At 32.5% G+C, this 26,391-nt stretch overlaps 6 protein-coding genes, 1 long non-coding RNA gene, 85 other non-coding genes and 4 pseudogenes across 97 annotated transcripts; 56 read left to right on the forward strand and 40 right to left on the reverse strand.

Annotated features, from left to right (window-relative positions):
* Nucleotides 1-174: 174 nt before the first annotated feature.
* Nucleotides 175-195, forward strand: 21ur-7464. Its single transcript, NR_061182.1, has one exon.
* A 197-nt stretch (nt 196-392) lies between these two features.
* Nucleotides 393-413, forward strand: 21ur-13766. The gene has a single exon (NR_061183.1).
* On the forward strand, nt 394-414 carry 21ur-9370. The gene has a single exon (NR_061184.1).
* Nucleotides 404-424, forward strand: 21ur-13323. The gene has a single exon (NR_061185.1).
* Nucleotides 425-581: 157 nt separating this feature from the next.
* Nucleotides 582-602, forward strand: 21ur-8601. The gene has a single exon (NR_061186.1).
* 21ur-11308 lies at nt 583-603 on the forward strand. The gene has a single exon (NR_061187.1).
* A 187-nt stretch (nt 604-790) lies between these two features.
* Nucleotides 791-1,667, forward strand: ccch-5 (C3H1-type domain-containing protein). Its single transcript, NM_070404.5, has 2 exons — nt 791-1,113; nt 1,167-1,667. Exons 1-2 carry the CDS (start codon nt 805-807, stop codon nt 1,455-1,457), a joined length of 600 nt encoding a protein of 199 aa, NP_502805.1. The 5' UTR covers nt 791-804; the 3' UTR covers nt 1,458-1,667.
* On the forward strand, nt 831-851 carry 21ur-9138. Its single transcript, NR_061188.1, has one exon.
* A 172-nt stretch (nt 1,668-1,839) lies between the features above and the next one.
* Nucleotides 1,840-1,860, forward strand: 21ur-2993. The gene has a single exon (NR_061189.1).
* 21ur-13352 lies at nt 1,841-1,861 on the forward strand. The gene has a single exon (NR_061190.1).
* A 354-nt stretch (nt 1,862-2,215) lies between these two features.
* On the forward strand, nt 2,216-2,236 carry 21ur-9259. The gene has a single exon (NR_061191.1).
* 21ur-4596 lies at nt 2,217-2,237 on the forward strand. The gene has a single exon (NR_061192.1).
* A 36-nt stretch (nt 2,238-2,273) lies between these two features.
* srt-51 lies at nt 2,274-3,968 on the reverse strand (annotated as a pseudogene). The gene is made up of 3 exons: nt 3,623-3,968; nt 2,534-2,758; nt 2,274-2,458 (listed from the first exon to the last, which is right to left on the reverse strand). Coding segments are annotated over exons 1-3 (756 nt in total).
* 21ur-5277 lies at nt 2,352-2,372 on the forward strand. The gene has a single exon (NR_061193.1).
* 21ur-5934 lies at nt 2,457-2,477 on the forward strand. The gene has a single exon (NR_061194.1).
* 21ur-2702 lies at nt 2,816-2,836 on the forward strand. The gene has a single exon (NR_061195.1).
* Nucleotides 3,335-3,355, reverse strand: 21ur-5579. The gene has a single exon (NR_061196.1).
* 21ur-10533 lies at nt 3,336-3,356 on the reverse strand. Its single transcript, NR_061197.1, has one exon.
* Nucleotides 3,547-3,567, reverse strand: 21ur-6525. The gene has a single exon (NR_061198.1).
* 21ur-15564 lies at nt 3,549-3,569 on the reverse strand. Its single transcript, NR_061199.1, has one exon.
* On the reverse strand, nt 3,550-3,570 carry 21ur-14656. Its single transcript, NR_061200.1, has one exon.
* A 142-nt stretch (nt 3,969-4,110) lies between the features above and the next one.
* Nucleotides 4,111-4,131, forward strand: 21ur-10709. Its single transcript, NR_061201.1, has one exon.
* On the forward strand, nt 4,115-4,135 carry 21ur-7429. Its single transcript, NR_061202.1, has one exon.
* A 196-nt stretch (nt 4,136-4,331) lies between these two features.
* Nucleotides 4,332-4,352, forward strand: 21ur-5936. Its single transcript, NR_061203.1, has one exon.
* On the forward strand, nt 4,333-4,353 carry 21ur-11654. Its single transcript, NR_061204.1, has one exon.
* Nucleotides 4,354-4,404: 51 nt separating this feature from the next.
* On the forward strand, nt 4,405-4,425 carry 21ur-8553. Its single transcript, NR_061205.1, has one exon.
* Nucleotides 4,426-4,826: 401 nt separating this feature from the next.
* Nucleotides 4,827-4,847, reverse strand: 21ur-8514. The gene has a single exon (NR_061206.1).
* A 39-nt stretch (nt 4,848-4,886) lies between these two features.
* 21ur-12623 lies at nt 4,887-4,907 on the reverse strand. The gene has a single exon (NR_061207.1).
* On the reverse strand, nt 4,890-4,910 carry 21ur-7119. The gene has a single exon (NR_061208.1).
* Nucleotides 4,911-5,157: 247 nt separating this feature from the next.
* 21ur-943 lies at nt 5,158-5,178 on the forward strand. Its single transcript, NR_061209.1, has one exon.
* A 272-nt stretch (nt 5,179-5,450) lies between these two features.
* 21ur-305 lies at nt 5,451-5,471 on the forward strand. Its single transcript, NR_061210.1, has one exon.
* Nucleotides 5,472-5,624: 153 nt separating this feature from the next.
* Nucleotides 5,625-7,227, reverse strand: Y57G11C.26 (annotated as a pseudogene). Its single transcript has 5 exons — nt 6,881-7,227; nt 6,493-6,737; nt 6,141-6,259; nt 5,714-5,929; nt 5,625-5,670 (listed from the first exon to the last, which is right to left on the reverse strand). Coding segments are annotated over exons 1-5 (973 nt in total).
* Nucleotides 6,064-6,084, forward strand: 21ur-4479. The gene has a single exon (NR_061211.1).
* On the forward strand, nt 6,400-6,420 carry 21ur-1828. Its single transcript, NR_061212.1, has one exon.
* On the forward strand, nt 6,793-6,813 carry 21ur-3323. Its single transcript, NR_061213.1, has one exon.
* 21ur-313 lies at nt 6,804-6,824 on the reverse strand. Its single transcript, NR_061214.1, has one exon.
* Nucleotides 7,228-7,252: 25 nt separating the features above from the next.
* On the reverse strand, nt 7,253-7,273 carry 21ur-11784. Its single transcript, NR_061215.1, has one exon.
* Nucleotides 7,274-7,302: 29 nt separating this feature from the next.
* Nucleotides 7,303-7,323, forward strand: 21ur-10106. The gene has a single exon (NR_061216.1).
* 21ur-9793 lies at nt 7,306-7,326 on the forward strand. The gene has a single exon (NR_061217.1).
* Nucleotides 7,327-7,379: 53 nt separating this feature from the next.
* Nucleotides 7,380-7,400, forward strand: 21ur-6903. Its single transcript, NR_061218.1, has one exon.
* Nucleotides 7,401-7,539: 139 nt separating this feature from the next.
* On the forward strand, nt 7,540-7,560 carry 21ur-9247. Its single transcript, NR_061219.1, has one exon.
* 21ur-2231 lies at nt 7,541-7,561 on the forward strand. The gene has a single exon (NR_061220.1).
* Nucleotides 7,562-7,913: 352 nt separating this feature from the next.
* 21ur-2008 lies at nt 7,914-7,934 on the forward strand. The gene has a single exon (NR_061221.1).
* Nucleotides 7,935-8,239: 305 nt separating this feature from the next.
* Nucleotides 8,240-9,804, forward strand: Y57G11C.29 (annotated as a pseudogene). The gene has a single exon. A coding segment is annotated over exon 1 (1,565 nt).
* Nucleotides 8,412-8,432, reverse strand: 21ur-3305. The gene has a single exon (NR_061222.1).
* Nucleotides 8,533-8,553, forward strand: 21ur-3247. The gene has a single exon (NR_061223.1).
* Nucleotides 9,228-9,248, forward strand: 21ur-4274. Its single transcript, NR_061224.1, has one exon.
* A 155-nt stretch (nt 9,805-9,959) lies between the features above and the next one.
* On the reverse strand, nt 9,960-9,980 carry 21ur-5330. Its single transcript, NR_061225.1, has one exon.
* A 921-nt stretch (nt 9,981-10,901) lies between these two features.
* Y57G11C.28 (Serpentine Receptor, class T) lies at nt 10,902-13,112 on the forward strand (the record flags this gene model as incomplete). Its single annotated transcript, NM_001307290.1, has 6 exons — nt 10,902-10,975; nt 11,021-11,172; nt 11,442-11,686; nt 11,840-11,965; nt 12,806-13,021; nt 13,068-13,112. 6 exons carry the CDS (start codon nt 10,902-10,904, stop codon nt 13,110-13,112), a joined length of 858 nt encoding a protein of 285 aa, NP_001294219.1.
* 21ur-10537 lies at nt 11,310-11,330 on the forward strand. Its single transcript, NR_061226.1, has one exon.
* Nucleotides 11,475-11,495, reverse strand: 21ur-4404. The gene has a single exon (NR_061227.1).
* 21ur-2079 lies at nt 11,764-11,784 on the forward strand. Its single transcript, NR_061228.1, has one exon.
* Nucleotides 12,215-12,235, forward strand: 21ur-10937. The gene has a single exon (NR_061229.1).
* 21ur-4536 lies at nt 12,216-12,236 on the forward strand. The gene has a single exon (NR_061230.1).
* On the reverse strand, nt 12,442-12,462 carry 21ur-9692. The gene has a single exon (NR_061231.1).
* 21ur-4614 lies at nt 12,672-12,692 on the reverse strand. The gene has a single exon (NR_061232.1).
* Nucleotides 12,676-12,696, reverse strand: 21ur-12131. The gene has a single exon (NR_061233.1).
* A 118-nt stretch (nt 13,113-13,230) lies between the features above and the next one.
* Nucleotides 13,231-13,251, forward strand: 21ur-1686. The gene has a single exon (NR_061234.1).
* A 449-nt stretch (nt 13,252-13,700) lies between these two features.
* On the forward strand, nt 13,701-13,721 carry 21ur-13572. Its single transcript, NR_061235.1, has one exon.
* Nucleotides 13,722-14,152: 431 nt separating this feature from the next.
* On the forward strand, nt 14,153-14,805 carry Y57G11C.1131 (uncharacterized protein; the record flags this gene model as incomplete). The annotated part of the gene is made up of 3 exons (NM_001268912.2): nt 14,153-14,194; nt 14,226-14,608; nt 14,673-14,805. The coding sequence occupies exons 2-3, from the start codon at nt 14,565-14,567 to the stop codon at nt 14,803-14,805; spliced, it is 177 nt and encodes a 58-aa protein (NP_001255841.1). The 5' UTR covers nt 14,153-14,194; nt 14,226-14,564.
* A 669-nt stretch (nt 14,806-15,474) lies between these two features.
* 21ur-3870 lies at nt 15,475-15,495 on the reverse strand. The gene has a single exon (NR_061236.1).
* Nucleotides 15,496-15,677: 182 nt separating this feature from the next.
* On the forward strand, nt 15,678-16,194 carry Y57G11C.1133 (annotated as a pseudogene). The gene is made up of 2 exons: nt 15,678-15,894; nt 16,035-16,194. Coding segments are annotated over exons 1-2 (377 nt in total).
* Nucleotides 15,921-15,941, reverse strand: 21ur-15543. Its single transcript, NR_061237.1, has one exon.
* 21ur-14441 lies at nt 15,971-15,991 on the forward strand. The gene has a single exon (NR_061238.1).
* On the reverse strand, nt 16,002-18,309 carry linc-121. Its single transcript, NR_131653.1, has 2 exons — nt 18,119-18,309; nt 16,002-18,056 (listed from the first exon to the last, which is right to left on the reverse strand). It is a non-coding gene; the product is annotated as a long non-coding RNA linc-121 (long non-coding RNA).
* 21ur-5663 lies at nt 16,464-16,484 on the reverse strand. Its single transcript, NR_061239.1, has one exon.
* A 47-nt stretch (nt 18,310-18,356) lies between the features above and the next one.
* Nucleotides 18,357-18,377, forward strand: 21ur-5382. The gene has a single exon (NR_061240.1).
* Nucleotides 18,378-18,394: 17 nt separating this feature from the next.
* On the reverse strand, nt 18,395-18,415 carry 21ur-13990. The gene has a single exon (NR_061241.1).
* An 82-nt stretch (nt 18,416-18,497) lies between these two features.
* Y57G11C.1144 (uncharacterized protein) lies at nt 18,498-19,138 on the forward strand. Its single transcript, NM_001276888.3, has 2 exons — nt 18,498-18,754; nt 18,817-19,138. Exons 1-2 carry the CDS (start codon nt 18,691-18,693, stop codon nt 18,972-18,974), a joined length of 222 nt encoding a protein of 73 aa, NP_001263817.1. The 5' UTR covers nt 18,498-18,690; the 3' UTR covers nt 18,975-19,138.
* Nucleotides 19,139-20,076: 938 nt separating this feature from the next.
* Nucleotides 20,077-23,079, forward strand: Y57G11C.30 (Serpentine Receptor, class T; the record flags this gene model as incomplete). Of its 2 annotated transcripts, NM_001276889.1 has the most annotated exons (5): nt 20,077-20,422; nt 21,343-21,587; nt 21,750-21,875; nt 22,770-22,985; nt 23,032-23,079. In NM_001276889.1, 5 exons carry the CDS (start codon nt 20,077-20,079, stop codon nt 23,077-23,079), a joined length of 981 nt encoding a protein of 326 aa, NP_001263818.1. The 2 variants fall into 2 exon arrangements, with proteins under 2 accessions (NP_001263818.1, NP_001368140.1); NM_001380540.1 differs by lacking the exon at nt 20,077-20,422 and having other exon boundaries at nt 21,354-21,587.
* On the reverse strand, nt 20,441-20,461 carry 21ur-9339. Its single transcript, NR_061242.1, has one exon.
* 21ur-11091 lies at nt 20,444-20,464 on the reverse strand. Its single transcript, NR_061243.1, has one exon.
* 21ur-3738 lies at nt 20,565-20,585 on the forward strand. Its single transcript, NR_061244.1, has one exon.
* 21ur-8400 lies at nt 20,772-20,792 on the forward strand. Its single transcript, NR_061245.1, has one exon.
* Nucleotides 21,283-21,303, forward strand: 21ur-7701. Its single transcript, NR_061246.1, has one exon.
* 21ur-3244 lies at nt 21,664-21,684 on the forward strand. Its single transcript, NR_061247.1, has one exon.
* On the forward strand, nt 22,145-22,165 carry 21ur-14132. Its single transcript, NR_061248.1, has one exon.
* On the forward strand, nt 22,146-22,166 carry 21ur-5748. The gene has a single exon (NR_061249.1).
* Nucleotides 22,437-22,457, forward strand: 21ur-5079. Its single transcript, NR_061250.1, has one exon.
* 21ur-5723 lies at nt 22,633-22,653 on the reverse strand. Its single transcript, NR_061251.1, has one exon.
* Nucleotides 22,634-22,654, reverse strand: 21ur-12949. Its single transcript, NR_061252.1, has one exon.
* 21ur-13474 lies at nt 22,636-22,656 on the reverse strand. Its single transcript, NR_061253.1, has one exon.
* A 114-nt stretch (nt 23,080-23,193) lies between the features above and the next one.
* On the forward strand, nt 23,194-23,214 carry 21ur-8530. The gene has a single exon (NR_061254.1).
* A 165-nt stretch (nt 23,215-23,379) lies between these two features.
* 21ur-1787 lies at nt 23,380-23,400 on the reverse strand. Its single transcript, NR_061255.1, has one exon.
* Nucleotides 23,401-23,417: 17 nt separating this feature from the next.
* Nucleotides 23,418-25,515, reverse strand: Y57G11C.48 (RING-type domain-containing protein; the record flags this gene model as incomplete). Its single annotated transcript, NM_001028361.7, has 5 exons — nt 23,418-23,514; nt 23,730-24,092; nt 24,520-24,575; nt 25,156-25,277; nt 25,433-25,515. 5 exons carry the CDS (start codon nt 25,513-25,515, stop codon nt 23,467-23,469), a joined length of 672 nt encoding a protein of 223 aa, NP_001023532.5. The 3' UTR covers nt 23,418-23,466.
* Nucleotides 23,721-23,741, forward strand: 21ur-3253. The gene has a single exon (NR_061256.1).
* Nucleotides 24,100-24,120, reverse strand: 21ur-5148. The gene has a single exon (NR_061257.1).
* 21ur-11198 lies at nt 24,194-24,214 on the reverse strand. The gene has a single exon (NR_061258.1).
* On the reverse strand, nt 24,384-24,404 carry 21ur-8037. Its single transcript, NR_061259.1, has one exon.
* Nucleotides 24,590-24,610, reverse strand: 21ur-2223. The gene has a single exon (NR_061260.1).
* On the reverse strand, nt 24,673-24,693 carry 21ur-4754. Its single transcript, NR_061261.1, has one exon.
* Nucleotides 24,731-24,751, reverse strand: 21ur-15196. Its single transcript, NR_061262.1, has one exon.
* 21ur-8009 lies at nt 24,732-24,752 on the reverse strand. The gene has a single exon (NR_061263.1).
* On the reverse strand, nt 25,054-25,074 carry 21ur-2898. Its single transcript, NR_061264.1, has one exon.
* On the reverse strand, nt 25,057-25,077 carry 21ur-5200. The gene has a single exon (NR_061265.1).
* Nucleotides 25,516-26,356: 841 nt separating the features above from the next.
* Nucleotides 26,357-26,377, reverse strand: 21ur-717. Its single transcript, NR_061266.1, has one exon.
* Between the last annotated feature and the right edge of the window lie 14 nt (nt 26,378-26,391).

Consider the following 26,391-nt stretch of genomic DNA (forward strand, 5'->3'; position numbering starts at 1 on the left):
TTATCAGATTTCGTTTTTGGTAACTACTTAGATTAGCCGTCCACGATTTTGGCCCATAATTATAAGAATCAATGGGCCAACAATTTTTTTTTCAGTAAAAATTTGTTAGAAAATTTGTATAAATTTTACTGTTTCACATGGTTCTTATATTGACGACGGGTACCTCTTATGCAATTAATACTTTTTTCTGAACAGTTTTTCTCCTATTTCTTATAGTTAGAATATATTTAAATTCATGAACTTTTCCAATTTTCGCGTTTTCCGGTGTTTATTAAATTTGGTTTGAAAAATTTGAAAAATATATGTCGTCAGCTTATTTTCACTGTTTCAAATTTTCAAAATCGTCCACAGTTTTAACTTTTTCATTTAGGCTTTATTAGGATTATTCCAAATTTTTTAATGCTCTCGGATTGATTATCAGATTTTGTTTGCGGTAGCTACTTAGATTAGCCACGCTGCCCACAATTTTGGCCCATAATTATATGAATCAATGGGCCAACAATTTTTTTCCAGTAAAAATTTGTTAGAAAATTCAACTGTTTCACATTGTTCTCATATTGATTCAGATTTTCAAAACACAATTTTTGTAACTCCTCCAATTTTATAAATTATAGTCTTTCAAAAAAAGGCAACATCCTTACAATTCGAACTGTAAAAACAACCTTTTCTAACAATTCTGCGAAAAATTGGATCTAGAGAAAGTTATTTGAATCATTTCAATGATTTTTTTGTTTAATTTTTAACCGAATTCTCATAACTCTCCAACATTTTCTAAAACAACTACATTTCCAGAATCCATTCAAAATGTCTAACCAACTTGCCGTCTCCGATGTCCCAACTGCTGCATGGACCTCTCAACAGCCACGTTCTCCAAGAATGTTTGACCAGGAAAATGGCTTCTCACAGAACTTCCAGCCATTCATGCAGCAGAATAAGACGGTGAATCCATGCACAATTTCCGACGATGTTCGCGAAGAAATGATGAGATTGAGAAGAAGAGAAAATGCATTCAAAACTGCTCTTTGCAAGACGTTCCAGCTCACAAAAGCATGCTCATACGGGGAGCAATGCAAATTTGCTCACAGTGTCGAAGAGCTTCAGCTGAAACATCAGGTAAGTGAACTCTCGGCTCGGAGGATTTCTAATTTGAATATTAATATTTTCAGAACCTTGGAATCAATAACCCAAAATATAAAACTGTTCTTTGTGACAATTTCTCTACAACTGGACACTGCAAATATGGCACAAAATGTCAGTTTATTCACAGAACTGTGGAGCCAGCTTCTCTGAAAATTCAAAATCCACTGGTACCCCGATTCCCCTCGTGGTTTGCTCCTCCATCGAGCCTTGCTCGGGAATTCCTTTGTCTCAACCATTTTGAAGCATCTACTTCCAGCTCTACCACCCAAAAATTGACTTCTTCTAACCTTTCCACTTCAACTTTTCGATATTATTAATGTGTTATGTAAAAAATTTTCTTGATTTTGCATAATATGCATAATTTTCTTTGATAATCCTTGTGCATTATTTTATTTTCACTTCTCTATTTTCTATTTTTATAATATTCAAACAAATAATTGAATAAACTTATTAATTTTTCTTGATCATCAAATGATTTGATTTACCACAAAAAAAAATGGAACAAATATTTTTTTATTGTTTAGAACACTTCTCTTAATCATAATTTTAAAAAATTGTATTTTACACTGCTTGTAGAAACAAAAAAATATATTCTTAACAACTCAAAAGCGCCAATTTCAAACAATTTTGAAAAATGTAATTCAAAAGTTACTGTTTCAACTTTTTGCAATAATTTCATTGTAATCTGTGCTTGATCAATTCGAGGGTTATTGATTTAAAGCTAGTTTTTTTTTTTCAGAATTCATAGACTTTTCGTAAGTATTTCTGTACATTTTTTATAAATACAAATTTTATGTTTAGAAAACATAAAAAATAGCAAACGTATTGAAAATCAAACTTTCAATAATTTGCTCTTTAAAATTCTCCCTAGGTTTTCGTAAAATGATTTACATTTTTCACTAAATTCTCTACATCCACAAATGCTTTTTTTGATAAAATATAGCGCTACCATCAATTGTATCCTATTTAATATAACATTGGTTCATTTAATATAACCTACACAAGCTTCAAATTTGAAATAAAATTTTCGATGTTTCATAATCAGCATTTAATTCTATATCTCACAGGAAACTTATTGAGTCTCACAGTTTTTAGCATCAACCAGAAAACTTGAAAAAAGTGCTCACCGCACGTTAAGCCTTTGACTTCTGTCCTTCTTCGAGCCGTTTCACCAATACAAAATATATGGTTAACAATGTGAACATACATGTTACAAATATCCAATTGTTCCACGCTTGAACGGTATTCTTGTATTGAAAAAATGTATGCTCTGTTTCATATTGGAGTTTTTTTGTGAGCAAATTGTTTAAATGCGATACTTGGACAGATGAAGTTTTTCAAAAATCATGAGTAGTAATGTATATCCTACATACCATTGCTGCTGCCTCCTTACTGGGCACAGTTTCTGACAATGGATCTGCAATCCAACACATGAAAACTGAATTGAATATGAGTGATGGAGTAAACCAAAACACGAAAGATCCATATGAAACCACAAGAAACTTTGAAATATATGCAATTTTCTTTTCGATTTCATCTGCATACTTTCGACATCCAATGCTTATAACTCGGTTCAGAAATAGAGAAATTGTTGTTGCACAGGCCATGCACCAAGTGTCTGAAAAATACTGTTTCAGTGTCCTGATATAAAATTTCTGAATAAAGAAGGATTTATTACATTTCCTCAATTTCATCGAAAATATCAGAAAATGTCTGCAGTACTCATTTTCAACATTGGGGTTTGTTTTATCTCCATTATGTCTATCTTGCAAAAATTTCTTACAGATAACGTAGGAATTTTGGTAGTTTTCATATGTCAGTTTACACCGTTTCAGAAGTAACATCCATATATAACCCATTTTACATATTCTAAGATTGGAAATATGACAATGACTCCTGCGACATCGTCCGACATCTACCGGGCTCCGCCATAAACTATGTTCAGTTGTGTGTTTGGTGATGATTCACAAAACCCGGAAAATGTCGGATGCTGCACAAAACACATGATAGGCACCGTTTAGTATCAAGTGAAACGAGAGTTAGGGCACTTCGGACGGTCAAAAAATTTTGTGACTATTGTCAAATCAAAGATCATGGTTGATAACACAATTTCCCAAAGTTTCATAAAAATCGATACACAGCGAACGAAGTTATGATTTTTGACCCGGAACTTATTTGGAGACCTAATATAATTTTTTTTCACCCAAACGAAGAAACATGTTCTTGAAATGTCTTCCAAATTAAAGTATTTCATGAAACAGTAATTTTATCAGGTACAAAATTGTTTTAATTCACGACTGTTCTCATTTGAAAAAAAAATAACAATTTTCATTCCGAGATACTTACAAAAAAAGTTAGGCACCGTTTAGTATCAAGTGAAACGAGAACTTGAAATTTTTTATAAGAAAATCCCGATTTTGAAATCAAACAAACTTCACCAATTGGTCAGTATGAAATAAACAACATGAAACAGTAAACTCACTTAACACAAATCCTCCAGCCACATATGTAAACGTCGGATACATGCAGAACACAGCCCCCACGATTAGCATCGGCCCAGTTATCAGACAACTACAGCAGGTTGCACTCATGTCAATTAGGGCCAATAGAAGAATTATTTTATAGCACGGATTTCTGATAAGTTTGGTTTTAAATATAATATAGATAACAGGAATGTACAACAACTCCACGAGGACTCCAAAAACTACCAGTGGCCATCCGAAATACGGTCGTTTCTGTCCAGTCTTCTCCCATTCCGTGAAATTATTATGGGAGCAGTTGCAATAGGGTATAGCTTCAACATTACCGTATTCCAGAAGACGATTCATTGGGTAATGGTGATTTGACTCTTATTTCCGTCTTTTTAAATAGTAAACTAGACAGTTAACTGTAAAACTACTCCCTTTTCCGGTACAAAAAATTGTATCTGTTTTGATTTTTTATTATGTACATTTAATTTTAAGTGTGTGTTCGTTCTCATCTAGGAAGAAAAAAATCAGGAAAAAAAGACCGTGTGACGGGGTCCTACAAAACAAGAAAGAAAGAGGAAGGAAAACAGGAACCAAGAAATTATATTATTTCCTGAAATCCTGCTACAAGTTAGCAGTACAATTGTTAATTACAATATTCATTTTGAAAAAAAAACACTGTTTCAGCTTCCTGATTTTTTGAATGTTCATTTGAAACGTCGATTCATCTGTGATCCCCTCAATAAAATATAGTTTCAAAATATTAATTTAGTGTTTCATCGTCGTTCTCCGATGTTGCCAATTTTATTCAATAAAATCGAGGAAATCTGTTTGGCAAATAAGGTCTAAATCAGAACTATATTCCCAAAATTTTAAAAAATGCAAAAATTCTCCCATTGTTTCAAAAATTGTTTAAAAAACATTTTTAGTTTAATCTATATATGTGAGAGATTTGTACTTCCACAGTTTTCAAAGTTAAATCTACTCAACTATAAGAAAAAGTGCAATAGTTTGAAGTTTGAGATCCGATTTTACTCTCTCAGCTCAAAAATATCATTTTCATGTTTCATATGGATCATAATATTCGCAGCATAGTTGGGTTTTTTTGTAAATTTAAATCATTTTAGGGGATACAAAAACTGGATTGAGTTTTTTTTTTGATCTTTGTTAGGGTCCAAAGAAACATTTTTCAAAAATTGACAAGTTGTTTCAAAAAGTGAAATCTTTATCAATGTGAAAGCGAATTTGAAGTTCTTTAGCTGATAATATGTCATATAACTGAATCAGACAAAATAAAAATCAATAGGAACTCGAACTTCCGGTTATTGATAATGAATGTGTGAAACAGCAAAATTTAAAAGTTGAACAACATTTAAAAAAAACTATTTTACAGATTTTGTAAAAATAATTTTTAAGTTGAAACATTAAAACAAAAATATTCTACAATTCCACTTTTTACAATTTTTTTTCTAATTTTTTATTCGGCTGAAGTTTTAGAGGGTCTGTTTCAAGTTCTCAAGAAAATGTTTCAGAAATTTATTAATATTACTGCGATGTCTTAATCCATTCGAAATTTTTGCTCAAACTTTTTAAAATCAAAATTGAGGATTTTTAAATCCAAAATTCCGCTTATTGAACTGATTTTTAAACATTCAAAGTTTTCAAAAATTAGTGTTGGTTTGAGTTTAACATTAAAAATTAAATCGTTTACTTAAATCCGAAAAATGTACGAGTTGAGGAGCTTTCCATCTCATAGAGAGCAAATTGTTTAGAATGATTTTTATTTTAAAAAAACACTGTTTCAGTTTTTTTATATTTTAAATTTTTATTTGAAACATCTATTACCAATCTACCAACAATTCAATACTGTAAATCATTAATGTAGGAAACAATGTTGTATTGATTGTGATTTTAAGAATTTATTTCAGATATCTCATCACAACGTCGAATATATCTGCAGAACAGAAAATAATTTAAAAATCATACAAATTTAAAAAAAATTCACAATAAAATAAATATTATTGAACAGCACTCCTTTGTCTGTGCTTGTGTCGTGAATTTTCTGAAATTCCGTAAATATTTATTTTTTTACTTCTCCAAATTACCTGAGAGCACCTTGCTCCGAACAGGAGTTTTAGGAACTCCCTTCGGATAGTTTCATTCAGCGTGACATAGATTACAGCTGGGCACGCATGATTACATGACCAGCATATTTGACCGAATACAAGAATCCATGGAGCAGGAGTTACAATTGCACATGCATTGTAGACTAGTGCACCGCCTGTGTTGAAGAAACAGATCACTGAGCACTGGACAAAGATCTGCAAAAGATATATGTTACATGAGTCCTAATATGTGTTGCAACTAAAAATTTAGGGCAAAAGTTATATTTTTTCAGAAATTTTTTTAATGTTTCACGATTAGCATTTGAATCTGAATTCTTTAGAAATTATACTGCCGCTTTTGCAAGGTTGAATTTTTGCTTTTACTGTCTCTGTTTTGAAAAGTTAACAGTTTCAGAAAACTGCTCACCGCCCGAGAAGCCTTTGACTTCTGTCATGTTGTTTCACCAGTACAAAATATATGGTAAACAATGTGAACATGAAAGCCACGAATAAAAAGTTATGCCTTGCTTGAACCGTGTTTTTGTACTGAAAAATGTAATTATTTATTGTTGGTTTCGTACTTGAGGTGAACATGTATGTTAATGTTCGTTTTGTTCGTTCTGTTTATGCTCGAAAGTTACTGTTTCAAAGTCTGCAGAAAATGGCATGGATATACGGAACTTTACTGCAATTGGCGACTTTCTTGTTCAGAACACACTTGGAAAATAAAATTTTACAGCAGCCAGAAGTTTTGAGTAATTTGGAACTAGTTGACTTACCATTGCAGCTGCCTCCTTGCTCGGCACAGTTTCTGACAATGGATCTGCAATCCAACACATGAAAACTGAATTGAATATGAGTGATGGAGTAAACCAAAACACGAAAGATCCATATGAAACCAAGAGAAACTTTGAAATATATGCAATTTTCTTTTCGATTTCATCTGCATACTTTCGAAATCCAATGCTTATAACTCGGTTCAGAAATAGAGAAATTGTTGTTGCACAGGCCATGCACCAAGTGTCTGAAAGTGCTGTTTTGATACCTTAATATAACACTAGTGAAATAATCTGAAGTACTCAAATAGTATAAGCATCCAATTCTAAACCAATCAAACTGCACTAATTTAGTAATTATAAAGTAGACAACATGAAGCAGTAAACTTACTAAACACAAATAACCCAGACACATAAATGAATGTTGAATGCATGCAAAAAACGGCTCCGACGATTAATAAACTTTCAGTAATTATGCAACTACAGCAGGTTGCACTCATATCAATTAGGGCCAAAATGGAGAATTATTTTATAACACGGATGTCTGATAAGTTTTGTTTTAAATATAATATAGATAACTGGAATGTACAACAACTCCACGAGGACTCCAAAAACTACCAGTGGCCATCCGAAATACGGTCGTTTTTGTCCAGTCTTCTCCCATTCCGTGAAATTTTTATGGGAGCAGTTGTAATAAGGAATTGATTCAACACTACCGTACGTGTAAAAACGATTCATTGGGGGAAGGTGTTATGGTGATTTGTACTACTGATTCCGTGTTTTAATAAGAATATAGACGGTTGGCTATGAAAATGATTCTCTGAGTCGGTGAAAAAATTGTATCTGTTTTGATTTCTTAGTATGTACATTTAATTATAAGGTGGTTTTACTCCTCGAGAAAATTTTGTTATGGTGACTTGACTATTATTTTTGTGATTTTCAGTAAGAAAACATAGTCGGTGGAGTATAAAAATGATTCACGGAAAAAGTGAAAAAAAATCGTATCTGTTTTAATTTCTTTATATTAAATTCAAACTTAGAGGATTTCCGTTTCCACATTCGCATTCGAAAAGATTTGATGTACAGAAATTGCTAACTAGATAACGGCCAAACAAATGTACTTCGCAACCTGAAAAATATAGTTTTTCAACTACACACTGTCAGAGAATATAGAAAATCGAGAAACGCAGAGAACACATTTTAGACGTTTGTTCCTAGCTTTTCAATGACATGATTTACGGAATGTCGGCCAACGCCCAGTAGCTGGGTGCTCCTAAAAATGATTGCGTCATACTTATTCAGACGAGCAATGTCAACTTTTTAAAATCTGATTTCAAGAATCTACATTTTTTTGGCGCCAAATTTTCAAATTTCTTCTGTTTCAAGTGTTTCTCTTATCATTTTTTTTTCAAATTTATTGGCAATAGGTGTTGAAGAAAATTAACGATTGAAAAAAAAACAGAAAACGCTTAGTATTTTGGAAATATTTATTAGATGCAATGTGATATTGAAAAGGTCACATGATGATGCTCTAATTAGCTCCAAAACATTTTTGTAAGCACAGTCCATCGTGATTAATAATTTGATTTCTGATTAATAACACGGAAGCATTTCAAATAAAAACAAAAAAATGTTGCTTTTTTCCAATTACCTTAACCGAAGAAAACATGCTAGTCCTGGGACAACGTCTAATGGTATTCGTCACCTAGCAGTATAAAATCTTCTAGATGTCAACTTTTCAAATTCAGCAATGAATCGTCTTCTCAAATCCGTGTTATAAAATAATTCTGCTATTGGCCCTAATTGACATGAGTGCAACCTGCTGTAGTTGTGTGATAACTGGGCCTATGCTGATTATGGGAACCGTGTTCTGTATGTATCCAACGTTTACATATGTGGCTGGAGGAATTGCACTGAGTCGATTGTTTATTGCACTGAGTCGATTGTTAGTGGCAAAAAACACAGCAAAAGTAAACAACTTGAAAATGTATTTATTTCTGTTTCAATTTGTTTTTAATGATAAATTGCAAAGATTTGTTTTAATTTCACGCCAAGTATACATTTTTTTTATCACCTAGAAAGTACAAAATAACGTTTTCATTAGCAGCCGACAATTCTCGGGTCCTTAATTCCGCTTGTTGGCGTTTTATCCCAAGAGACTAGTAGAAGTGGTGCGCATCATGCGATCATTCCTATTTTGCAATACAAAAGGAAAACACACGTGGTTCTGTATCAGTTTCTTGCATTCTTTTTTGCAGCTCATATCTTCAAAAAATAAACAAAAAAAATCACATCAAAAACTGCGAAAGTAGAAAAAACCACGGATCTCGATCAGACCAAAGTTTTTTACAGTGGAAGTTTTTACGTTTTTACCTGTTTTTACGAAGTTTTCCTTTCAATTTGCATCGCTATTTTCATAATTTTTTAAAATTTTTTCAATTAACGCGTCTTTTCACTATCCATTTCTTTTCGAGAAAATGTTTTCCGACAAAGATTGCAAAAAAATGCTAGAAAACTGCGCGCTGGAATCTACCGTACTCTTTAAAGGCGCACACTCCTAGTTAGAAATATGTCGTTTTGTCGCCAGATATATTATTTCAAACTAGTTATCCGACTTTTCAATGCACATCACAAACATTTTTTACAGACTATAGACGCAGATAAATTAAATTTGAAAAAAAATCTAAATTACTGTTTCAAGAGAGTGCAAAAAAAACAAGAACAATTTTTAATGCTAATATATATGATTGTGATCCCTCAAGATTTTACCGATTATATTTCCAAGTAGCTTATAAGTATTTTTCAGATACCTGGTGCATGGCGTGTGCAGCTACCATGTCTCTATTTTCCAATCGGATCATCAGTATTGGATTCAGAAAGTATGCAGATGTAATCGAGAAGAAACTTGCCTATATTTCAATCAGTTTTGTACTGTTCTATGGATTCTACATTTTTTGGTTTACACCCACAACTGTGTATAATTCAGTATTTATGACATGGATTCCTGATCCATTATCAGAGGAAGTACCCAGTGAAGAGGCTGCTGCAATGGTTTTTTTTTTTGAAAATTGTTAAATTTTTGCTGTTTCAATTTTAAGAAATTATGTGACCGCAAATGCTGTTTTTCGTTTCGTTAACAACTTTTTTTAGTACAAAAACACAATTCAAGCGTGGAACAATTGGGTCTTTCTGGCATGTATGTTCATATTATTCTCCGTGTATTTTGTAATGGTGAAGCGAATGGCAAAAGGACAGAAATCGAAGGCCTCTAGATCGGTGAGTAGGCTCGAATTGAGTGCAATTTTACTAGCATAGAATATGACAAACTTTGATTTCGAAAAAAAAAACCGTATAGTTTTTGAACAAATTTTGAAACAAAATAACAAGGTTATAGCAAAACAATTAAACAGTTTCAAGACAGTTGTCAATTAAAAAAATTATGATTACACTAATTTTTATGGTTTTTTGAGGAAAAGAAGCAGACAGAAACATTAAATTTTTTTTAAAACTGGAATTTGAAATCAAAAAGTTGCAACAGTGGTAATTTTGTTTTTTGAATCTGCTATCACATTCCCTTCTCAATCCAAAAAAGAATGCTCAATGGGCGGACGTCGTGGCATGACTCATCGTGGTAAATCCCTTCGGGTTGAGACCCAAAAATATTGGTCGGAAATTCAAATGTTCTGAGGAAATTGTTTTGACTGGAAACTCAAATTTTCTGAGAAAAAAGTTTTGGCGGAAAATTCAAATTTCTGAGAAAATTTTTTGGCGGGACTTCTAGGAAATTTTTGGAAACTTCTAGAAAGATCTGCAATCGGCTAGAACTTTTTTTTTAGAAAACCTGGAAACTTTTAGAATTTCCTTAGTAACTTTTGTGGTATTTATTTTAAACCAGAACATTTTCAAGTGCAAACTGTGCCATATCAAAGCATATAATATTTTTCGAAGATCCAACGGAATTTCTATAAATTTTCTTTTATGAACTTGAACATTACATCAATTCATGCCTATGGGCCTCCGTCCCTGTTTACCTCTGCGTCTACACCATGCCTCCCATTTGCCTACCATCTACCATCTGCCCTGCAAAAACTCAGGGATCATATTTTTTTATTGAGTCCTTTCAATTCATGATGATGCTCTGTTTAGCTGCTAGAATCCTTTTCAATCCCATTTCTATTGTGATACGATGCCGGATAAAACACAAAAATTTTGTCTATGCTTTTTTCTCAATTACCTTAACCGGAAAAAATATGCTAGTCCTGGGAAAACATCTATTAGATTTAGTCACCTAACAGTATAAAAACTCTTTTTCTAGGTGGGAAAATTTCAGATTCCGCAATGAATCGTCTTCTCAAATACGGTAGCGTTGAAGCTATTCCCTATTACAACTGCTCCCATAAAAATTTCACGGAATGGGAGAAGACTGGACAGAAACGACCGTATTTCGAATGGCCACTGGTAGTTTTGGAGTCCTCGTGGAGTTGTTGTACATTCCTGTTATCTATATTATATTTAAAACCAAACTTATCAGAAATCCGTGCTATAAAATAATTCTTCTATTGGCCCTAATTGACATTACTGCGACCTGCTGTAGTTGCCTTATTACCGGGCCGATGCTGATTATGGGAACCGTGTTCTGTATGTATCCAACGTTTACATATGTGGCTGGAGGAATTGCAATAAGTGAGTTTACTATGCAGATTAAGATCCGCTGTACGCATTGTTGGTGGCAAAAAAAGCAAAAATGCTTAATACAAAATGCGAGGATCAAAATGATGTTTCTCTCATTTCTTATCACCAAGAAAAGTATAGAACAACGTTTTCGGTAACATCAGACAATTCCGGCGTACCTAATTGTCCTTTTTGGCATGCTTTCCTGAGAGATTCTAAAACTCAGTAGACGTCGGGCGCATCATTCATTCAGAATTGGCTAAGCTTATAAGTATTTGCAGGTACCTGGTGTATGGCATGTGCCGCCACCACGTCCCTATTTTCCAATCGGATCATCAGTATTGGCTTCAGAAAGTATGCAGATGTAATCGAGAAGAAACTGGCCTATACTTCAATCAGTTTTGTACTTTTCTATGGATTCTACATTTTTTGGTTTACACCTACAACTGTGTATAATTCAGTTTTTATGGCATGGATTCCTGATCCATTATCAGAGGAAGTACCCAGTGAAGAGGCTGCTGCAATGGTAAATTATTTGAAAACACTTTCAACTTGTACAGTTTCAATATGTTTTATTAAGATATTATTTTACCAACGCTTTAGTAAAAAAATGTCTAACTTCAATTACTGTGGCATTAATTATTAGAAAACATTCCTCAGTGATAAAAAAAAGTTTCAGTACAAACACACCATTCTACCATGGAACAATTGGATTTTTGTGGCAGGCATGTTCATTTTATTTTCTGTGTATTTTATAATGGTAAAACGGCTGGCAAAGGGACAAAAATCAAAGGCTTCCAGATCAGTAAGTTGGACATTTTACCAGCAAAGAACATGTGATACCTTTTTGATTTAGAAATTTTAGAAAGTTTATATGGATACCGAATTTTTTGCAAATTAGTCTTTCTCACGCCTTTATTTCTCTGGGAAGCTATGTATAAAATTACAAAAGCAACACGGTAATTTATTTAAAATTTTAGTCTTTGAAAAAATTTTGAAAAATGTATAAGTGTTTCAAGATAGTTGTATATTTGAGACCAAAAGACATGATATATTGGCTGTACTTGTGAATTCAAAAAAGATAATTTTCTGGATAGTTTGTTTTTATCGAAAATCAAAGTTTTGTAGAACTGACATGTAATTTAAAAATTTCCGTAGTAAGACTGTAGAGAAAAACACCAGAAAGTTTGCAGATGAACATTTTAAAATAAATTAAAGAGAACCAAGATCTGAATGTCTAGTAGTGTCAGACATGCGTCCAATTATTATCTTTTTGTAATTCAAAACAAAATGTCTAAGATAACAAGAATAACTAAGTGCCAAATTTGAAATCAAGAAGTTGAAACAGTAGTCGGTCATTTTTTGAGTTGTTCATCACATTAACTTTCCAATCCAAATAAGAATTTTTGGTTTTTTGAGAAAAAAAAGTGTTAGAAATGTTCTGAAAAGTTGGTTTTTTGTCAAAAATCAAGCGTTTTGAAAACCGGACACGACATTATCTGTTTTGTGCAGAAAAACACGCCAACAACCAATTAAAGTTTTGTTCAAAACTGAGATTTGTAATCAAGAAGTTGAAACATTACTTCTTTTGTTTTTGAAACTTCCACCACATTAACGTATCAATCCAAAAAAGGAAATCTTACAGATTTTCATCCAATGCTCCATAATATGCTTCTTCAACACCGGAACTGCTTTGATCTACAACGCGCTTGCAATTGTAACTCCTGCTGAATGGATTCTTGCATTTGGACAAATATGTTGGACATGTAATCATGCAAGTCCTGCTATTATATATGTCACTTTGAATGACACTATCCGCAGGGAATTCTTGAAAACTGTGTTCAGAGTCACTTTGGCACCGGTCAGTTTGATTTTCAGAGTCCTGAACATAAATCTCTGGTTTTCAGAAAATAGATGCAACGACAAGTGTTGCGATGAAAAGCACAATTTGAAATCAATGTTAGAATATAGTACGTTTGGTTCTGACTTGAAGCGACAAAAAGTAAATAAATAAAAGTTTTCCACTGTTTTTGTCAGTTAACAAAGCTAAAGCAGTATTGGATTTTGTAGTATGATTTCGTCATTTAAGCCCTAACTAGGCACAAAAACCAATCAGTAAATTAAATTTTTGAACTTTCCCAGTCGGGGGCCGGTCAGCATCGATCAAAAAATTCAAACAATTTTTCCAGGAGTTTCTATTTTAATCTTCTAGTACATAAAATCAGCAAAAATAAGGGATATTTCTGGTGATGGTGATTTTCTACAAGCATCTACAAAGTTTAGATTCTTTTAGTAGTTGGTGTCCTCAGCTTTTTAATGGCATGATTTTCGGAATTTCGGTCAATGCTCCGATGATGACGTCACACTTCTTTTACCGAACAATGTCAATTTATCTAATTTTAAAGAGATAATATTTGTTCACAGGCAATGAAAATTGAGCGAACATCTTATTTTAAGAATCTACATTTTTAGGGCCAAGTTTTCAAATTTCTGCTGTTTCAAGTGTCTCACTTATGATAATTTCATGACAATGAAAATAGTACTATGAAAGTCGAAGATCGTGCCTGATCTCGCTTTCCATATAATAGAAAACACAGTTGCTTCTATAATAAAGCTTTATTGAAGGGAGGACAGAGCGATGTTGCTTGCCTGTCCTCCAGGTCTTGACTGAATGAAACGGGCTCTAGGGCTGTACAAATCGGCGTCCGGTCGTCCGATTTTGACACCACCGGACGCACTGCGTCCGGTTTTGGGGTAGGTTTCTACGGCGGCCGACAATTTCCGAGTTTCGCCACTCACTATACTTAATCAGCAATTTTATAGTGAGTGGCGAAAGTCGGAAATTGTCGGCCGTCGTGGATAGCTACCCCCAACCGGTCGCATGTGCGTCCGGTTCGGACGACCGGACGTTCGGTTGTACAGCCCTAACGGGCTCATTCCAGTTATCAGTTCTCTCTCTGTCCGCCTTCCCGCTCACACACGCGTTAAGGACACATGCGTGATAAGGAAACCGCAGGAGAGATGAGACCTGAGAGAGATCAGAAATCACTCTCTCACAGTCTCTTATTCCTATTCCTGATTTTCAATAAACATAACGATATTAAAAATATCTCTCTTCTTTTTCTGTTATTTTCTGTTTTCTATTATTTTACACTCCAAACATTGTGCCATTCGGGTAAAAATGGAAGTCGGGATCACGATAAAACGTGAGAAATAAATGTATCGATACACTTACAAAGAATTAATTTTAAAAAAATTAAAAAACTTCATTAAAAACTCCATTTCGCCATTTGGAAAACTATGGTAACTATCAGTAGAGATTTCGTCCTGGATTATGACCACAAATTAAGACCGGCTCCATCTACAGATGGAACGTGTGTTGCTCACCTCTTTTGTTCTTCCCTATGTCCTTGTTGATGTACTTGGAAAGCGAACAATTTAACCATAAGTAAGTGAAATGTTACCATTTTTGGCTATTCCGCAAATTAATCCAATACTTGAACATTTTTCAGCTCAATCTTCAAGTGTGGATCCGAAAATTCTGAACTACGTGTACACTTTCCCTCATCGGCCAGTGATTTGAATGATAAAAACGCTACATTTGAAAAATCCCTCTCATACCACCTAATAATAAATTGTTCCTGAAAATGCTAATTTTCGTTATAATTTGAAGCCTTTGGATCTACTGAAACTTTGTATATAATTGCAACAAAACTACAATATAAATTATTTTTAAAGCAAAGTAAAATTTTATTTGAACATTTTAACAATTGGAAATCTCTTCTAAAACTTGTAGCTAAAAAGATTTTTAGTTAGTTATCAGAAATAATGCAGTTTGAAATCGTTCCGGTAGTATATTTGAAAAAGCTTAGGGTTTGGTTTTTTAATGACTTGCTCATTCAAGAACTGAAAGTGATGATATCTTTTTTTTTCAAAAACTAAGCACATTTAAGGCAACGCTTTTAATTATTTGCAATTATATTGCAATTTCTCTGGAAATCTATTTGAAATAATTAATTTTCGGTAAGTTGAAAAAAAAAACCATAAAACAGGTGTCCTTGATTTTATTGAAAACTATAATTTATTTAAATATTTTACCATAGCTTCATAATCGAAATTAAATCTGAAAATTGCAATTTTTCAAAATAAATGTTGTGGTGTTCACTTGAAAAGATTAATTATTTTATCTTTGAAGATCCAAGAAAAATATTTCTGATAAATAACACGGAAGCATTTCTGATAGATCGAGTAGTCATCATTACCGGAATTGTACCTTATTTTTTGGTAAAAACTCCAATAATAACCCAAAAAACAAAAATGAGAGTCACAGAACGAACGAAACGCCTCTAAATTTGCATGTAATACGAAGAAATCAAAACAGATACAATTTTTTCACCATTTGCAAGAATTATTTTTATTGTCCGCCGACTTTAATTTATTATTCAACAACAAGGATATAATAGTCAAATGGAGTATAAAATGGTTTACTCTAGGTGGGAAAATATTGAGATTCCGCAATGAATCGTCTGCTGGAATACGGTAGTGTTGAAGCTATTCCCTATTACAACTGCTCCAATACAACTGCAGAAATAGACAACTTGAAAATGTATTTCTTTCTGTTTCAAATAATGTTTAATAAACAACATGCGAAGAACTGTGTATAATTCAGTATTTATGGCATGGATTCCTGATCCATTATCCGAGGAAGTACCCAGTGAAGATGCTGCTGCAATGGTAAATTTTTAAACAATTTTCAACTTATACAGTTTCAATACGTTTTATTCACCTGGAGATTTTAATTATTTGCTGTTTCAACGGTTTAGTGAAACATTGTCTAACTTCAAGAACTATTTCATTTATTAAAAATGTTTCAGTACGAAAACTCTATTCATGCGTGGAACAATTCGGGTTTTGCATCATGTTTATTCTCTTCTCTGTGTATTTTGTAATGGTAAAACGGATGGCAAAAGGACAGAAGTCGAAGGCTGCTAGATCGATGAGTATTTCTGAAATATCCGTATAGTCTTTTAACAAATTTTGAAACAAAAGAACAAGGTTAAAGCAAAACAATTAATCAGTTTCAAGACAGCTGTACTTAATGGCTTTAAAAAATTATGATCGCACTCGTTGTTATGGTTTTTTGGGAAAAAATGTTAGAAATGTTCTGAAAAGTTGGTTTTTATCAAAAAGAATCCGATACTGATGACCGATTGGAAAATAGAGACATGGTAGCTGCACACGCCATGCACCTGGTATCTGAAAAATACTTGTAAGCTACTAGAAAGTATAATCGGTAAAATCTATTTCGAAGTCAATCCGTACAATTAACATCACAATTTGTTCCTGTTCTTTTGGCATTTTCTTGAAACAGTAATTTAGATTTTTCTAAGTTTAAATGATTCGCGTCTGAACCGGAAGAAAAATTGTTGTGCTACAAATTGAAAAGTTGGATAACTAGTTAGAAGTAACACTGTTGCGAAGAAAACCAACAAAATTTTTCGCACTAAAGAGTGTGTACCTTTGAGGAGTACGGTAGAGCACCATTTTTTTCTTATAATTTTCGGGAAGTATCTTCTCGAAAAGAAATAGTTTGTTAAAACACGTTAAATTAGAAAAAAATGAATAAAAGAAATTAGAAAAATAGCGATACAATTTCGTAAAGACAGGAAATCGGAACAACGGGAAAATTTCATTCTGGTCTAGAGGTTTTATACTTTTCTAGGTGATATGCATATTTTGCTGGTTAAGGTAACTGAGAAAAAGCATAGACAAAACTTGTTTGTTTTATCAGAAATCATATTAATCACAATAGGAATTAGGTTTGAAAAGGATTCTTGGAGCTAAATAAAGTATTATCATAAGTTGAAAGCATTCAGCTAAAAGTTATGGTTAACACGTCACCAAGAAATTGAGATTAAAGATATGACAGACTGACGTCTGTTCTCTTCGATCTTCAAATTTAATCACGCAGGGCAGAAGAAAGCAGGTAGGCACATTGATTAGCAGGCATGATGGAGGCGCGTAGGTAGGCTGTGACACAGGCACGGACAGATGTGATGCTCATGTGTGCAAAGAAAAGTTTATAGAAATTATTTTGGATCTTCAAAAAAAAATTTTTTTCTTTGAGATGCCCCAGTTTTAATTGGTAAACCTACTGTTTTCAAGTGAAAACCACAGAATTTACTTTGAAATTCTGTAATTTTCAGTTTTAGTTTCGATTATTTGCTTACATTAAGTACTGAAAGAAGTTACAGTTTCCAATAAAATCAACCTGTTTCATGGTTTTTTTTCAACTTACCGGAAACCAATTATTCTGAAAATATTTCCAGAGGAATTGAAAAAATTGCAAATAATTAAAAGCGTTGTGCTCGGTTTTTGAAAAAAAAACCGGGAAAAGATATCATCACATTTGGTACTTAAATGTCATTTTTAAGTTCAGTGAGCCAGTCATGAAAAATAAAACTCTAAACTTTTAAAAATATACACCGATACGATTTTAAACTGTGCTATTTCTGATGATCCTTTGATACTGAAAATCCTTTTAGCTATAAATTTTAGAACTGATTTCCAATGTTTTAATGTTCAATTTTTTTTTTGCTTAAAAAATAATTTATATCGCAATTTTGTTGCAATTATATACAAAAGTTCAGTAGATCAAAAAACTTCAACTTATCATATAACAAAAATTAGCATTTTCAGGAATAGTTTATTGAGCACAGTAACTGTCCAATGTTGTACCTGATAATATTAGAATATATGTTGATTATTATTAGGCGGTATGAGAGGGATTCTTCAAAAGTAGCGTTTTTATTATTCAAATCAATTATTCAAATCGGCCGATGCGGGGAAAGTGTACACGTAGTTCAGAATTTTCGGATCCACAATTGAAGATTGAGCTGAAAAATGTTCAAGTATTGGATTACAAAATGACCAAAAATGGTGACATTAAACTACTTACTTTTGGTTAAATTGTTCGCTTTAAAGTGCATCCATGGTAGACAACGTTTCTTATAAAAATCCATCATTTCATGAAATATAGTGTAAAATAATGGAAAACAAAAAGTTAAAGAGATAATATATGTTCACAGGTAACGAAAATTGAGTGATTTTAAAAATCTACATTTTTTGTGACCAACTTTTCAAATTTATTCTGTTTCAAGTGTCTTCCTTATGATATTTTTCCCATTATAAGTTACTGCCAGTTACACAGTTACACATTAAATTCCCTCCACAAACGATCGACAAAAAACAGAAAACGCTGCGTTTACAGAAATATCGATTAAATGTGATACTGAAAGGGGTTCCATTTACTCATTTATTGTTTTTTCGGGCGACTCGTGTATTGCCCACCTCTTCTATTCTTCCCTATTTCTTTGTTTTCTGTAATAGTTTTCTTTAATTTATCGTTTAAATCCTATGAAAATTCATTCTATCGGGAGGCTCGGATAGAATTTTTTCCTGATTTTCAATAAACATATCGATATAAAAAACATATGTTTTCCATTATTTTACACTATATTTAATGAAGTGATGGATTTTTATAAGAAACGTTGTCTACCATGGATGCACTTTAAAGCGAACAATTTAACCAAAAGTAAGTAGTTTAATGTCACCATTTTTGGTCATTTTGTAATCCAATACTTGAACATTTTTCAGCTCAATCTTCAATTGTGGATCCGAAAATTCTGAACTACGTGTACACTTTCCCCGCATCGGCCAGTGATTTGAATAATAAAAACGCTACTTTTAAAGAATCCCTCTCATACCGCCTAAAAATAATCAACATATATTCTAATATTATCAATCACTATTAACAACCAATGCAGGTACAACATTGGACAGTTACTGTGCTCAATAAACTATTCCTGAAAATGCTAATTTTTGTTATATGATAAGTTGAAGTTTTTTGATCTACTGAACTTTTGTATATAATTGCAACAAAATTGCGATATAAATTATTTTTTAAGCAAAAAAAAAATTGAACATTAAAACATTGGAAATCAGTTCTAAAATTTATAGCTAAAAGGATTTTCAGTATCAAAGGATCATCAGAAATAGCACAGTTTAAAATCGTATCGGTGTATATTTTTAAAAGTTTAGAGTTTTATTTTTCATGACTGGCTCACTGAACTTAAAAATGACATTTAAGTACCAAATGTGATGATATCTTTTCCCGGTTTTTTTTTCAAAAACCGAGCACAACGCTTTTAATTATTTGCAATTTTTTCAATTCCTCTGGAAATATTTTCAGAATAATTGGTTTCCGGTAAGTTGAAAAAAAACCATGAAACAGGTAACCTTAATTTTATTGAAAACTGTAATTTACTTCAGTATTTTATCATAGTTTCTTAACGATGAATTTAATCAAATAATCGAAACTAAAACACAGAATTTCAAAGTAAATTCTGTAGTTTTCACTTGAGAACAGTAGGTTTACCAATTACAACTGGGGCATCGCAAAGAAAAAATAATTATTTTGTTTTTGAAGATCCAAAATAATTTCTATAAACTTTTCTGTGCCTGTGTCACAGCCTACCTACGCGCCTCCATCATGCCTGCTAATCAATGTGCCTACCTGCTTTCTTCTGCCCTGCGTGATTAAATTTGAAGATCGAAGAGAACAGACGTCAGTCTGTCATATCTTTAATCTCAATTTCTTGGTGACGTGTTAACCATAACTTTTAGCTGAATGCTTTCAATTCATGATAATACTTTATTTAGCTGCAAGAATCCTTTTCAAACCTAATTCCTATTGTGATTAATATGATTTCTGATAAAACAAACAAGTTTTGTCTATGCTTTTTCTCAGTTACCTTAACCAGCAAAATATGCTAATCCTGGGAAAACATCTATTAGATTTAGTCACCTAACAGTATAAAATAACTTTTCTAAGCGGGAAAATTTTCAGATTCCGCAATGAATCGTCTGTTGGAATACGGTAGTGTTGAAGCTATTCCCTATTACAACTGCTCCCATAAAAATTTCACGGAATGGGAGAAGACTGGACAGAAACGACCGTATTTCGGATGGCCACTGGTAGTTTTTGGAGTCCTCGTGGAGTTGTTGTACATTCCTGTTATCTATATTATATTTAAAACCAAACTTATCAGACATCCGTGTTATAAATTAATTCTCCTGTTGGCTCTAATTGATATGAGTGCAACTTGCTGTAGTTGTCTGATAACTGGGCCTATGCTGATTATGGGAACCGTGTTCTGTATGTATCCAACGTTTACATATGTGGCTGGAGGAATTGCATTAAGTGAGTTTATGTACTAGAATAATGCGAAACCCTACCCTAGCAATTTTAATAGCTAAAACCGCAGAAAAAATAGACAACTTGAAAATGTATTTATTTCTGTTTCAATTTGTTTTTAAATGAAAACCGTGTACATCAGATTTGATGTAAGCCTTGGTTCTGTTCCCCTCCACCGATAAATCGTGCAACTCGGTAATTGTCGGCCGCTGCAAACTTATCTTTTTTTTACTTCGGCAGCTCACGTATTGATGATAACAATGAATTTTCAGCTACAAAACTAGCAAAGAAATAATTAAGAATATTTTGGCTGTTTTGATTTGTGATAAAATCAGTTATAAAAATGAGCTGACATTACGGCAAATAAATTGTTTTTCATGTCAACCTTCGTTATTTAGCAATTACTTAGTGAAAATATACACTTTTGGCAAAAAACTAAGGTAATCCGGTCTCGACACGACCAAAAAATTTTCTATGCAATGAAGTTTGTTCCTTTAAAGAGTACCGTTTTCTTGTTGCAACTTTCCAGTTTTACGAAATTGTCTTCCAATTTACATCGCTATTTTTATAATTTTTTTTTTTGAATTTGTAAATTTTCACGTATTTTCAATAACTATTTCTTTTCGAGAAGATATTTTCCAACAAATTTTTTTTAAAAACTGGAAGTAGAAATCTACCGTACTTTTTAAAGGCACACACTCTTTAAATGTCGTTTTTCGACAGCTGTGTTTCAAACTAGTTATCCGACTTTTCAATGTATATCACAACAATTGTTTTACCGTTTTAACGGTAATAAAATAAATTTAAAAAATTTAAGTTACTGTTTCAAAAGTGTGCCAAAAAACAGGAACAATTTTTTATGCTAATGATCCAATCATAACAAACTGTGACGAATATATTTTCTAGTAGCTTATAAGTCTTTTCAGATACCTGGTGCATGGCATGTGCGGCTACCATGTCTCTATTTTCCAATCGGATCATCAGTATTGGCTTCAGAAAGTATGCAGATGTAATCGAGAAGAAACTTGCCTATACTTCAATCAGTTTTGTACTTTTCTATGGATTCTACATTTATTGGTTTACACCTACAATTGTGTATAATTCAGTATTTATGGCATGGATTCCTGATCCATTATCCGAGGAAGTACCCAGTGAAGAGGCTGCTGCAATGGTAAATTTTTAAACAATTTTCAACTTATACAGTTTCAATATGTTTTGTTAAGACATTATTTTACCTCGAATACTGTTCATAGTTTCTGATATATACGTTTCTGATATAGTTTTTAGTTCTGTTAAAGCAGCTTTCTTTAAGATTAAAAGCAACTTTTTTTAGTACAAAAACACAATTCAAGCGTGGAACAATTGGGTATTTGTGACATGTATGTTCATACTATTCTCTGTGTATTTTATAATGGTAAAACGGCTGGCAAAGGGACAGAAGTCAAAGGCTTCCAGATCGGTGAGTAGGCTCAAACTGACAACATTTTTACTGAAATAGAATTTCTCAAACTTTGATTTAGATGCTTCTGTTTCAGAATTTTAATTGACAATATATTTTCGAAATTAGTTTAACTTGCTCTTCTTCTTAGTATTGGAAGGACAACCTTACAAGCACTTCTTTTTAATATTTCCTTTCAAAAGATGCTTGAAACAGGAGAAAACATCAAGAAGAAAAACATGTGACCAGTTTCATGATAGTTGTAAATACGAGGCAAAAATTATATGTTATTGTTGTTTTTAAGTAACAGAAAGTTCTGAAAAAATAAATGTTCTGAAAGTTGAATTTTAAATATTTATCAAAAAGATTTTTTTTTTGAAAGCCTGAATTGATAATTTCTATGAAGTAAACGTTTTGTCAGTTTACGAAATGTTTGAAGGAATTAAAAACCACGTAATACTTTTTTTCAAAATTTTAGCTTTTGGAAACGATATGGCAAAACAGAAAAAAATAGACAGCGGTTAAAAAATTATTGCAGTTTCAGAACATTTTCAAATACTAGGTATGAGATTCGTTGTTCAGTAACCGTTGTTTTGTCATGGTTCCAAAAAATGCCCACGTACTTTTTTAAAGATGCATTTTGATTTTTGAAAACTGAATTTTCAAAAGTAGCGAAGCATAACTTTTTGTGATCAAAAGATTCAAAATAATCAATTCTAAAAAAATGTTACGTTTAACAGCGGACGACATCTTGCGGGACACTTGTTTCCGGTGGCTGAATTCATAAGTTATCTTGAGAATAACTTTTTGATGACAATATCAAATTTGAAATCAAGAAGTTGAAACAGTAAAAATTTTGTATTTGAAAAAAAAAATTTCCTAACTTCCAAATCCAAAGAAGAAAAAATACATCAGATATTCATCCAATGCTCCATAATATGCTTCTTCAACACCGGAACTGCTTTGATCTACAACGCGCTTGCAATTGTAACTCCTGCTGAATGGATTCTTGCATTTGGACAAATATGTTGGACATGTAATCATGCAAGTCCTGCTATTATATATGTCACTTTGAATGACACTATCCGCAGGGAATTCTTGAAAACTGTGTTCAGAGTCACTTTGGCACCGGTCAGTTTGATTTTTGAATTACTGTACAAAAATCTCTAGTTTTCAGAAAATAGAGGATGCTACAACAAGTCTTGCGAAGAAAAGCACAATTTGAGCTCAATTTCAGAGTATAATTTTTTTGTTTTTTTGGTTTTAATTTGGAGCACCCGACATCTAACATTTTCGTTTCAGTCAGTTAACAAATCTTAATGGGATGTTGCAATTGTAATTCAGTAGACTTCTTGCCACAAATAACTTCGCAACTAAGGCACCAAGTGTAGAAACATGAATACTCAATTCCAAGCAACATTTGGAAACTGTATGCATTTTTGTTTAAAAAATAAATCAATAAACTTTTTCGATAATTACAGCAGTTGCTGCTTCAGTTTCAGAATCAACTTGCAAATAAGTGAAAAATCGTATTCGTGCTATTGTATCAATTGAGAAATATGGAGCCCTTCATTTACCGACAATTTGAAACAGTAAAAGTTCAATTCATGAATCAACGGAGACGAGCAATTTGACGATCTTCGTCAATGACAAGAGTGACCTGAAAATATATAAAATTGTGAAAAAATATATTTACAAAATTAGCAACTAGAAGTACAACTTTCCAGTGAATTTGTTGTGAAGTCTGTTATTTAATCTGTTTTTTGTCTAACTCTTACAAAATTTATTGAAAATTCAAAAAGTTCTGAATCTTTAAAAAACATTTTCACAAAAGTTTTAAAAACATGCGTTAGATGAAACAGTCAATGAAATAACCTTATTATCTCCCCATCCAGCCTCTTTAATAGTCGATTTTGCATCTGTTGGCACCTTCTCATACTTGTATTTTCCTCGTTTATCATTGCAGTTCTTTCTCAAATAAGCATGAATTGATGACAATGATTTTGTATTTGAAACTCTCAAAAGTTGAACAATTGCAGTGATTGCATCAGTGATAACGATAAGTTTTGGAAGTACAATTGTCTTTAAATTTGTCTCATTTGAATACAAGAAACATTCAATCAATATTTCCATTTCATTTGGACGTTTTTCACATGGAATTACGAATGCAATTGATTGCTTTTGAGCCAATTCATGGATACGGGCGAATTGATTCGTGTGGCACGCCATTGCTTGAATCTGAAAATTCATTGGAATTGACTCTAGATTAGGTATAGAAAAATAAGCACTGAATTCATCAAATATGTGAAACAGTCAATTTTAGAAGTTTTGAAGTCGTTTTTTCAGTATTTTCCCGGATATTCAAAAAATGTGTGTAATAAATAAAATAACAAAGTTCTGAAACAGAAAAAATTCAAAATTAAACTAAAAACAATTCTTCCCAAGACACACAACTTTGGCTGGAGATCGACAAACCGGAAAACAGGCTTTTTGGATGCTATTTTTTGCGACTAATCTTTCCCGGACACGACGGACAATCTAACTTTTATACTGATAAAAAACTAGAAGAAGAAAATTAAAGAAAATTATTGGAACAGCCAGATGTTTAAATTTTAATATTCTACACTAAATAATTGTATTCTGCAAAATTTAAAAAAAAACAAACCTCGGACCACGACAAAGTATTGGCACATCGACTAATGGCACATCGTGGTGGAAATTCTGAAATTTAAATTCTCATGATTTTAAACCTTGGAATAATTTTCAAGTTTTAACAAATGTTCATAAAAATGCTTTGAAACAGTAGAAATTTCACAAATTTATAAAAAATGGCATTCAACTAGAAATCATACAAAATCACAGAATATTAACTGTAATTTGAAACAGTGTATCGAATAATTGCATAATTTTCAAACAGATGGTGATAAAAATATTGTGAAACAATAGAAATTTGACAACACTTTTTGTATTTTTTTCAGTATTTTCAAATTGAAATTCAACTAGATATCATAAAACACAAATTAGTTTTGAGTTTGAAGTTACTTTTTTTAATTGAAATTTTCTCAGTATTTGGAGATATTTGCTAGAGCTGGATCGACAAATTATTACTGAAAATTCAAAAAAAAATCCAAAAACTCCATCCTTAATTCCCAAAATACTGAAAATTACGGAAAAATGAAAGCGTTCAAACAAACACTGACAGCCCTTTAAAGAACAATGAATAATTGAATGCATTTAAGCAATATTTTAAATGCAAAAGTAGAAACAATATTAATTTTAATTTTTAAAAAAATCCACAAACTTTTCTCCAATGCAAAGATGACTTTATCAAGAAGACAGTCATAACACAGACGGTGACGACAATGTGTGAGCACCATTCGAGCAATATTCTCACATGCGTGACCCTTCTTTCGTGCTTCACATCTGCAAAAATAGATATTCAGTTTTGTTTCAACCACATGTCGAATAGTAAAAAACCGAGAATTTCGAAAATTTAAAAATTACTTGAAAAAATCTACATATTTCAAATTCTCTCAAAAACTCCAAAAATTCAAATATTTCCCATAAAACCCCCTTACTTCAATTTCTCTTTGATATCAATCTTGAACAATGTGGACGTGGCAGCTCCAAATGCAATCTGTGATCCATTGTTACCCGCCATTTCATCAACAATGACATCAGTTGAACGGGTTCCTTCACAGAATCGAACTGGGCACAGGGTACCTTGATAGACAGTCAAACATAGATTGCAGAACGTGTGATGACAGTTTAGTTCCTGCAAATGTTTATTAGTTGTTGGAGTAACAAGCAGCCGACGATATAGTGCACGGCTCTACTTTCTGTACTTTTAACATGTGACAGAAATTCTTCAAAAATATTTTCAAAAATATTAACTTCCACTCGGATAGCTCTTCACTTTATGGAATTCCTGAAACATTACGACATTTTTAAAAATAAATACCTTTTGTATTATTGGTTCCGTAACAAAATACTGTCTATTAAAACTTTATAATATTTGGCAAAATCCTCAGGAAACAACACGCTTGGAGATATCAACCAAATATTTCCAATGACCACGCCATTTTTATCAAGATTTTAAGAAATTGCTCACGCAACTATACTGACGACGTGAACTATGTCTATGAACCGCCCGGAAATTTTTACAGATTTAAGATTTTTTACACTTTTCTCCTGTTTTTGCACTGTCGGAGCCTTCTGACTAGACCTTTCGTTCGGCATTTTTGAGATTTATTTTTTTAAAAACTGTTCCAAAGTATTGTAACAAGAAAAAAATAATATGAAATGTCAAAAACGTTTTCTTAAAAACGCCTCTAAAACCTCAAAGCAGGCCCAGAAACCGGACGTCCGGTTTAGTCCGTTTTGCTAGCCCAACTTCTGAATATTACCGGAAACCTGGTACGGTAGTCTGATAACGCGGCCGATAGAAATTTAGATCTGCAATAATACACGCCGATCGTACTTTATGTATATTTTTCATTAATGGAAGCTATACGGAACTTCTAGCAACATTTTTGCG

The sequence above is a fragment of the Caenorhabditis elegans genome, chromosome IV (assembly GCF_000002985.6).
Source record: "Caenorhabditis elegans chromosome IV".
Taxonomy (NCBI): domain Eukaryota; kingdom Metazoa; phylum Nematoda; class Chromadorea; order Rhabditida; family Rhabditidae; genus Caenorhabditis; species Caenorhabditis elegans.